The 10770-nt window shown below is 40.0% G+C and overlaps 1 protein-coding gene across 1 annotated transcript in view; it reads left to right on the forward strand.

Moving 5' to 3' along the window:
• LOC110396000 (solute carrier organic anion transporter family member 1C1-like) overlaps nt 1-9506 on the forward strand; it is a 22409-nt gene extending 12903 nt beyond the window's left edge. The window contains exons 9-14 of the mRNA XM_021391198.1: nt 23-218; nt 1207-1372; nt 1807-1991; nt 6020-6084; nt 7117-7234; nt 8274-9506. Of these exons, the coding sequence (XP_021246873.1) occupies nt 23-218; nt 1207-1372; nt 1807-1991; nt 6020-6084; nt 7117-7234; nt 8274-8496 (953 nt within the window). The 3' untranslated portion in view covers nt 8497-9506. The remainder of the gene's footprint in view (nt 1-22; nt 219-1206; nt 1373-1806; nt 1992-6019; nt 6085-7116; nt 7235-8273) is intronic.

Here is a 10770-nt window from a genome sequence, read left to right on the forward strand (position 1 = left end):
TGATTTTTCTGTTTTATTTCAGGTCTTATCAACATTCCTGCTGTGGCCTTTGGCATATTCTCTGGGGGACTGATCATGAAGAAATTCAGAATCAATGTATTAGGGGCTGCAAAAATCTCCCTAGGATCATCTTTCTTTGGTTACCTGCTGCTGCTCTCACTGCTTGCCATGGGCTGTGAGAACTCAGATGTGGCCGGACTGACCATATCTTACCATGGGTATGCCAGGAAGGGTGAACTTCAGCATAAGGTGCTATTGTGAAAAAAACTCCTTGATCATTGTATTCCACTAAGTATATGATGTTGAAAAAAGGAATGACCTAAATATGCTTCTCAGAAGTGTGATTCAAAGCAGTGGAAGCAATTCTGTCTATTCCAGTGGGCATTGTGTTAGAAACCATTTGTGATTGCCGCCTTCTGCTCATTGGGTTTTGTGTCACAAGTGCAGATTATTTTTCTGATTACTTTTTAATTATTATTGTCGTGGGACCCATCCTTTGAATGCAGAGATTCCAGGAAATGTGAAGAGTTCAGTAGGGGAGTGAGATTCAATTAATTGTTCCTTGTCTCTGTGTGCTGCTGAGCAACTCATGGTGTTTAATAGCCCCTGAACCCAAAACTGAAGGATTCATGAATTAACCATGAGTTAACCATGGTGTTAGCTATGAGGTACACTTGGGCCAAGCCCTGCTATTACAGCCCCAGGAGCTGCATGGTGGTTGTGTTCATCAGCAGCTAGATGAAGGTGCAGATAGAGTTGTTGTGCAAGGTAGTATCCTCAGTTTGGATAAATCCCATTCTGATCCGTTCAGAACGGATTGATTCTCAGTCCGTTTCCTCACGGATTTTGCAGTGACAGTTTCCCATGAATAACTCACTCCCCTCCTTGCTAATGGAGTAATCAAGCTTTTTTTTGGCCAGTTTTGTTATGACTGCATCCAGCCTAAGACAACCACAATCTTAGGAAATATGAGAAAATCCTTTAATAGAATCATTAGCCGCCTCCCTTAATAAAGTAACTACTACCTCACGGTGGGCATGTGATACTGTGAAATCCTTGTGATAACAGAGAAATAAGAATTTACCCTGCTGTAGGGGTAGGAAGAGACTACACCTTAATGGGCTAAAGGCACAAACCCTATGAGCCGATAACAGTTTCTTCCGCATCTTCCAGAAAACATCATTGTGATTCCTCTTTTTCCTGCAGGACCAAGCAGAAGGCTGGTTATGAGCAAGGCCTGTTCTCAGAGTGCAACTTGGGTTGCATGTGCTCCCAGAATGACTGGGATCCTATCTGTGGGGAAAATGGCATCACCTACATTTCTGCGTGTCTTGCTGGCTGCCAGGCATCCAACGGCAGTGGGAAGAACACTGTGAGAGCCTTTCATTTCCATACATGATGTGGTAGCTTTCCTAATATACCAGTTCTGTCAGAGTGAGTGAATTAAAAATGAGTAAGGCACGTCCTCTCCAACCAGAAACTCCTGAGGTTTTTAGCAATCTGCCACCCACATTTAAAACTCTCTCAACTGCTGTTTCCAGTAGAAATTCCAAGAAGAGAATGTAGGAGTTATTTTAGCTGCTGGCTACAAAACTATTTAAAAAAAAAAAAAAAAAAAGGGAATGCATTCATCAAAAGAATAAATTTTCTTTATAAAATTTTCCTCAACTAACAAGCTTTTTCCTGTTGAAAAACCTTTCCCAGTTTAGATTTAAAGTTTTGGCAAACCAGAAAAGCATGATGTGCAATTCCTGGGCACTTTCCTGCTGCTCTGGTTATCACATGCTTTCACCTGCTGTCTTACAGGTATTCTTTAACTGCAGCTGTGTAGGGATTCTGGAATCTCCTTCAAGAAGCTCCTCAGCTGTCATGGGACCTTGTCAAAAAGGAAATGAGTGTCCAAAAATGTTTCTGTATTTTCTGGTAATATCAGTTATCACTTCATATACTTTGTCAGTAGGTGGCACACCAGGATACATACTTCTTCTAAGGTGAGCAATCCTTATTTCTGCTAGTTTTGGCAAATGTTTTCAAGGTGTTTTGATGTATGAAACTGGGTCTCCTTGCATTTCCTAACACTGTGAAATGTTTTCAGCTGTGAGGTAGCTTTTAAATTATTTTTTCATTTGTTAACAGGCATTCTACCGTTGATACAACTGTGTGTCTATAGTTACATAAACATGCTATACGTTTCTGATTTTAAACATGATGTAGGAGGCCTAGCTATCATTTATGTCAAGTTTCACTTCACTTAATACCTTTTACTCCACCAGATCATTGTTAAACGGCCATGGCATGAACAGAAATGAGCTCTACATGTACCAGTGTGTGCATGTATATTCTTATAGGTTGTCAGCTCTCCCTGCTTCCTGTGTATACTAGTATACACGTACACAGAGGTGACCTAACCCAAACCATCTACATACATTCAGCTCTTCTCCTCAAGTCTGTTGTATTGTTCCATATCATTGTTATGTCCCACATTTCTCTCTTCAAATAATAATTAAAAAAAGATAGATTCAGCATGAGCTGGTTTTTTGTTTTGGAGTTTTTTTCTGTTGTAACAATCATGAGTTTATTAAAAGTTAGTCCCAAAGGATTGTTCCACTATGTACTTAACTGCTGGGACTGTTTGTCCATCACTGAGTATAAGCTTCCAAACTAATTTTAGAAAGTGCAAAAGGAACATAATACTTCCAGTGATTAATCTGGGTTTTTGTCAGCTTCTTGCAATTTTTGGATTCTAAGTAAGTGCTGCTCCACTCTGTCTTGGAAGGCTTGCTTTCTCAGTTCCTTTTTCCAAATTATTTCCAGATGCGTATGTTCTACTTCTCAAACAAAACAACACTAAATACTCTCTAACCAAGCTTTATTATTTTTGTGCTTTCTTACACCCAAATTTTCTTTTCTTTTGAATGAAATTTTCTGGAATGGGACAGTGTCTTAATGCCACATGGAAAAAGCCAGTTCTAGAACTGGCTGTATATAGACCATATGGAAAAACCTAAATAAGGAAATGTAACTTCAGCTGTGGTTCCAGTGCAACCCTTGAGCCAGAAGTAATGCTTACACAGAGGCTTGCAGAAATGGTTGAGGTGAGAACGCTTCTTCACTGATCTACATAGACACTGACACCGTAGCCCATGCACAGTACGTAGATTTCCCCACTCACCGTGAGGGGTGTTGCACTGAGCACTGCAAAAACACATGGTATCTCTCCAAGGAGTAACCACAGGAAGAAAAAATCATATTTATTTTTTTTTTTTACTGAAGCTTAGGCACTGTTGAAACTGTCTCTATACCAAGAGGAGGATAATTGGCAAGTTCAGAATTTGTGGTTGCCCCTGGGAAAGCAGGATTTTCTGTTGTATAAAAATGGGCGAGGATGCAGTTTCCTTCCCATTTCCCTCCACGTGTCCTTTACCTTATATCCATGAGGCATGTGGGTGAAAATGTACAGCTGCGGTATCACACAGAGCCTTTGCACAATTTCTGTCATGCTCAACCTCCAGCTCTCCATCTTGTCTCCACCGCATAAATGCTTGGGAGGAGATGCACAAAGCTTTAATTGCACAGAGATCCCTGCACCTCGCAGCCCCAACCGCTCGCTCCCTTGGGGACTTACCGCTTAGTGGATGTATTTAGAAAATCTTGGAGAGGTTTTTCAACAACAATCCTAAAACATTTTATATGAAAGCAGAAAAATGGTTCTGCTCCAGTTGCTTTTGTTTCTGTTGAAAATTATTTTACTTTGAGATACACTTAATGAAACTGAGGAGTTATGTGTTTTCCTGCTGGATTGAAGTTGTCAGAATCCAACGCACAGCTAAATAAAACAGATTTCAGTAAGCTCAGTCCCCTTCGTTTGTTCCCTGCAAGTGACCTGCAGGCACAATTCCACTTTAAGCTCATGCTTGCTTTTCTGAAACCCATCACCGACTGCTTGCCCTGCAAATCTGTCTGAACTGAAAGTGTGCTTCTGTTCCCAGAAAAAAAATACAACAACAAATGCTCTTTGGAAACAATCCCAAGGTCAAGCTGCAGACTTCATTTAAGTTTGTTTTTTTTTGTTTGGTTTTTTTGTTTGGTTTTGTTTTTTTTTTTTTACCAGTTATCTGTTTGTAAAATTATTCAGTACTGTCAGCTCTGACAAGATTCCAGCACTTAAGCAATTTGCTGGTTTTAGATGAGCAGCTATTGTTGCACCTGCCATGGAACAGAAATACTGCTAAATCCCTAAAAGCCTGCAAGATTTAGTGACATTTACTTCAAGGGTTTACAAGACTGGGATCACTGAAATACACTTGCAGCTGGTGACAGAGTCATTTGCTGAAATGTCTTTTTTAGAGGTATTAAGCTAATTACAATTGCCAGGGAACTTGGGAAAGCCCTGAAGTTGTGGAGGAAATAAGCCCTGTGCTTCAAATAGCTGTTGTTTAAGCACAAGCTATTAATAGAACGTGATTAGGCAGTGAAAAAGAAGTCTCAGATCTCCTGAAAGATTTGGTTTTCACGATCTCAGACTATACAGTTTCTGTGGAAAAGATATTACAAATGCTCAAACAATTATTTTTTCATCTGAAAGAGAAGGATATTAATCCAACAGAACACATAATAAATATTGAAGTTTTTGTTTTATTTTCTACCTTTGGCTTTCCATGTCCTTACACTTGATTAAAAGGACTTCTAGATTGAAGCCTGCTAGTGTAGCATATATCCATTAAGAGGACAAAACAAAGATTACTATCATATTGCATTCAGTTCTGCATAGATGACAATGCCTATATAAACCAAGAGTAATAGACAGTATGATGATAAACCATGATCTGGTCATCCGAGAACAAAACACATGAATCACATGAGAAGCACCCATTGCTTTTTTTGACTGTCTTTACTTTGATTTTGTCTTCCATCCATAACCTTCATGTCATTTTGCAATTTCACTAAATTAAGGGAGGATGATCTGAGTACAATGTATAATATGTGTTCTTACCATTGTCCTGGCAGCTACACTGGGAAAAAAAACAAAACAAAACAGAACTGGTGAGGAACAAAAGAGCTAGTTCTGCAATGTCCTTATTCTGAAGGGTTTTCCTGACTTCATGAATGTCTATGGAAGCTGAGTCTATCCCCTTTTAGAGCACATTGGCCATACTTCTGAAGTGGTGTGTTTAAACCCATAGTAACAACTGAATTTCAGCCTATTTTCATAGTGAAAGGAACAGCTGAAACAATAGGGAACTTTATCAGGTAGCACAGTGAGGCACCTCTGTTAGTCACCACACATATTAAGCACGTCCCAGTTCAGCCAGGTGACTGGGACCATTCGTGTACACAGACTCTTGCTTGTTTAGGTCTTGTAATAGGCAGACTGGGTGAAACAGCACACTTAGAGTGGTTCCATGTGCACGTTATTGCTAGCACGGACAGGAAGAGTAGCTGCCCTCAGCCCTACCACTCCCACCTTCCTGGGTGAGCCACCTGCCCAAGGCTGGAGCAGGGCCAATCTCAAGCCAGAAAGACTGACGTCTCTGCTGGGCCCTTATGCAAACTCAGAAATGTCCAGCTGTAAATGGTCTGTTCTGTCAGACAGTAGTTTGAATGATTTGCCTTTACAGGAGGCGTGACCTTGCTCTTAGACACAGGATAAGGAAAATATTGTGCCTAAATACTTTTTACTAGTTCAGGTCATTAGCCACTATTTCAGATAGTGTTTAATTGAAAAGGATTACCCAATGATGCATGACTTTACGCAGTATTCTTGTCTTGTATTAGTAACTTGGGAGTGCTGGTCTTATCTGAAAGGGTCCCACCTTGAAATGTGATTTTGAATATAGATGTTTAGAATTCCTTGCTGCTACTATGATTTTATCATATTATTTATATGTTTCTGTGGTTCTGTTGAAGTCAATACCATCAAGGAAGGAAAAGTAACATTTATTCCCTCCCTCATGATTTCTATTTTTGTTTAAATTATTTACAGTCAATTCTATATTCCTACTTAACATTTTTTCTTTAGATGCATTAAACCACACTTGAAATCATTTGCTCTTGGTATCTATACACTGGCAATAAGAGTGCTTGGTAAGTCCAGACATATTCTTGGATGTATTTTAATGTACTCCTCAGTAATCACTTACCCTAGAATTGAACTTGGATTGTTTGAAAGAGCAACTTCTAATTGACAAGTTAATATTATATGACTTTAAAAAATATAGGGAAAGGATTGGAAAAGTGTAAATTTATTTTTGTATAACTGGAGCACCTCACCTATGAGGAGAGGTGCTCCAGTTGAGAGAGCTGGGACTGTTCCACTCAGAGGCATTTCAGGAGGGGTGTCACTGGTGTCCAGTGTCAAGACCAGAGGCAGTGGACACAAACTGAAGCACAGGAGGTTCCCTCAGAACACTACGCAGAACTTCTGTGCTGTGCACTGGCACGGGTTGCCCAGAGAGGCTGTGGTGTGGAGTGTCCTCTTTGGAGATCTTCAGAAGCCGCCAGGATGTGGTCTTGGGCACCCTGCTCTGGGTGTCTCCAGTTGAGCAGGAGTTGGAGCAGATGGACCCAGAGGTCTCTACCAGCCTTAATCATGCTGTGATTCTGTGACTTTGTAAATCCTATTGCTGTGTCATAGTTAAAGTAAAAATGTACCCTGCTAACACCCATAGAGGTGGCAAGTGATTGTTTATATATGAAGCTAACACAAAAACTACTTCTTTTCTCTCCTTATTCAACATCAAGCATAACAGAACAGATAAGGCTGAGAATCTGTGATAATTTTTCAGGTATATTTTTATGAGTTACTGAGGGAATTAATCTAAGTACAGGAGTACTGGAAGTCAGAGTTCACTGCCACCTTTGGTAAAGATGCTTGCTGACTTCAGCAGGCTTTCTGATGATCAGCTTCATTTCCAACCCCATCCTGATTTCTCATAGGGAGGAAAGTGTTCATTTGGGCAATGCAAGTCATGACTTCTTATATTAGCAAAGACTGTGAAAGTGTCATTGCTATTTGAATGTATAACTTAGTATTCTGTATTAGCCTATGTCTAGATCAGAACTGGTCACCCTGAAAAGTAATTTTCTTGCCTCTGTTTTTTTGTTAAATACACCCAGCTGGGATTCCAGCCCCAGTATATTTTGGAGTGGCAATAGATACCACTTGCCTGAAATGGGGAAGCAAAAGATGTGGGGGAAGAGGAGCATGCAGACTCTATGACTCCAGTGCACTCAGGTAAGAGTTCTTCTCCATTCATTCTTTAATTTGCTTTCTTTAAGTACATGTACAGCCAGCACTGGTAGAATTTCTGTCAGAAAATTTGGGTAAAAAAATTGATCTTGAATGAAAGAATTTGACCAGCAAAAATAGCAAGAATGCTTAGTTTTTAGCATTCTCTTCTGGTTTAGGCTTTTTCTTTAGTCCATGCTATTTCAATACTAGTGGAACTCACAAAATATTTAGCAAAAAAATTCAGTTAAAATCTCAATTTTCTACTAAACCTCCCCCAAATTTTTTTAGCAAGTCTTCTGTGTGTATGTGTGGAAGGGCTACTAAACCTCATCACTGCTCCATTTTGGAGATGGACCACGAAAAGTAAGGGAAGGATGCCTCAGATCATGCCTAGATTATCAGAAGTCCTAAAATGTGCTGCTATATCTGTTGATTTATTGCTAGAGAAAAGTAATTGTCTGAACGGCATTCCTGAAAGACATTAGCAGAAATTGAGAGTGGAATAACAACGACAAAAGGGAAAAAAGAGAACAGGTCTGCTGCTGAGGTTCCAACCCCAGGAAAATAAACAAACAGCAAAAAAAAAAAAAACAAAAAAAAACATGAAGAGCACATCATGTTTTGAAAATTTGAAGAAAAGAACAAAAACTCATTTAGGACTCATTCCTAACAAAGAATGATGATACTATTATTGCTGTTGATATTGCAACTGTCATTACGTTTGTAAAGCAAAAATACCACCAAATGTTTTTGGTATAACTGGTACTGTTTATGAGACAAGCAAAAAATTAATTGCCCTAGAAATGTTAGTATTATTCTTTCTGATGTACATTGAAAAGGAAGAAGTCAGACAATGCTTAAGACCCTTTTTTGGCCACAGCCTGTACAGTGAGCTGGGTGAGCTCCAAAGTCATCACCTTACTACTTTTCTTGAGCACATTCCTCACTTACCCTTATCACATGGAAATATAAATGTGTCCTTACTACCTTCTAGTTGTGCCTTGCCTTTGAGATAGGCTCTGACAGATTGTTTCTCTCTCAGATACGTGTACCTGGGACTGACACTGGTGTTGGGCGCTGTGTCCATTTTCTTCAGTATTGCTGTCCTGTGGGCTCTCCGGAAGAGGTCTGCTCCAAAAGATGAAACCCTCTCAGCCAACGGGGAAAGAGGCACCTGTGTGACAAAGAGCAGGAAAGATAATTTTGTCAATAGTGACCATTTAATTCAGACAACTTACTGGCCAGAAAAGGAGACCAGGCTTTAGGAAGGCAGATCTCCACCATGATGTTATCCAGAGAGTGGTGTTTCAGGCAAAAATTCATCATCAGTGAAGCAGTATTGTAGTATTCACCCTGAATAATGTTGACCTTCCTATAACTTTCACTGTAAATATAAAAAGCAAGGAATACAGGTATTTTAGCGCTCTGAAAACACCGCTCGCCATTTGTCCTGCTGAGTCAACAGCACTCAAGTGAGGGGACTTGTTGTGGCTTGGGAAGTGCAGATGTTTGCACTCAAGTGAGGGGACTTGTTGTGGCTTGGGAGGTGCAGATGTCTACATCAAGCAGGTTTTGTGGCTGCTGAGAGTTCCATCCCTCCTTGCCAAGCTGCAACAGCTGCTGCTGCCCCTTTTCTACCTTCTGTGTATGAGGGGTGGCTGAGGTGCAGCTTCCAGTCATACTACTAGCCCGACTTGGCAGCCTGCAAAATACAGGGATATTCTGCATCACTACTTACACGTAGCTTGCCCTTGCAAGGTCTTCAGTGTGAGGCAGGTGGACAGGGGTTTGCTGGAAGGACAAATCAGCTACAGACTCTGGGCATCCCCTGAATTCAATCCACAGCACTTAGCCCATCAAATGTTGTGGTCAGGAATTTCTTTTCGAGTATAATCTGCTACAGCGTAGTAATAACAGCAATAAACATTGTCATTACAGTGGACAATTCCACAAGAGTATTATCCAATGGAAATTGCAAAATCGAGCTTCTTTAGCCTCCAGCAGTTTCTTGTTTCTAGCTAGTACTCAGTGTACCAAATAATTCCATGCAGTCTATGCAGTGTAATAACACCCTGATATGAGATACACATAATTAATCTTTTAAAAAGCTATGACAAGACAGCTTCAGAAGAATAAAATGAATTTGTAGACAATGTGATTTGGGGCTTTCCCTTCTAATTTATTACATTTGCTGGCTGAAACTAAGACATCTGTCATACTACCCTTTTGTACATACATTTTGCAGTTTGATGATGTTTGGTATTAAATAAATAGAACGTGGGGAGTACAACGAAGGGTTGCTTAGTATGGAACAAAATCTCAAGAATGTTTGCACTGAACAGGACAATGACAGCACCACTGCAGATTGCATCTGTTAAAGCTATTAATACTTCGGTGTGTGTGATGAAAGGTAGGTTTTACCCTTCATCATAATATCGGCAAAATAATCTTGCTCTGCATCACTTGCATCTCAGCAGTGACTACAAATACCATGCTGCCTTGCTGAGTTTGCAGACCAGACGTAAATGCTGAGAGTCTTCTGCATGATGCGTGGGAAGGGGTAGAGGCAGAAGAATTGAATTTACTGAGATTTATTAATGATACATGTTTACAGTGTGCCATTAGGGAACTACCTGATCTTTTCACATGTAAGTATACTTAGGAGTGTTGCTTAAGCACCTGTCTCAGTAGTAGGTAAGGATTTAAACCCATAGCTTCAGAAGATGCAGTTGATAGAGGAAGGACTAATGCAGCCTGCTGTTTGCCATGTGAGCGAATCTTTTAGACAGTGACTCTGAATATGGGAGAGCTGAGACAGGAACTCTCAGGTGTCCTGCCAAGTGAGCATCAGTGGCTGCAGGCAACAAGGCGCTGGAGGTCTGCGTCTGGTATCTTAGACTTGCATGGCCGGGTTTTGAACTGAAGAAACTACATAATGAGAAAGCTTTTTGAGTACAGGAGTACCTGAAGCATTCTGGCTAAGGCGAATCACAAAGATTGGCATCCTACTCTCAGGTCTTACTCACAACATACTTTTAAAAAACAACAAAAATACCCAACTGCATCAGTATCCAAGATTAAGAGACATACTTAACACCATCAGGTCTCAAGGTAGCTAAAACTCAATGTTGGTTTATTCCCAGTCTCAGACAATGCAAACTTTAGCAGATGTCCGAGACTTACATAACTTCATGCCAAACAGAAATCAGTAAATTGCCAGAAATTTAAAGAAAATTGAGGGAGAGGGAGGAGAGGGAGATGTGGGCGGTTGGGAGAAATCATGCTATTATTCTGAGCTGAGAAAGAAAAGAAATTAAGGTAAATAAATGTATCCTACTCTAATTAAGAAAGAAATGGGAAAAAAAAACACTATAGGTTATGATCTAAGTTTATGTACGTAAGTCTGTACTTAGTGGATGATTCTTCTGAAGCATGGGTTTTACTTGCATGAGTCATTTCTTTACACGTAATAGGAAGAAGAGTACTATAAAGTAATTTACTTCAGCAACTCTTATTTTTGTTATGGTTTAAAAATGAGC

This window comes from Numida meleagris, chromosome 1 (assembly GCF_002078875.1).
Source record: "Numida meleagris isolate 19003 breed g44 Domestic line chromosome 1, NumMel1.0, whole genome shotgun sequence".
Lineage (NCBI taxonomy): Eukaryota > Metazoa > Chordata > Aves > Galliformes > Numididae > Numida > Numida meleagris.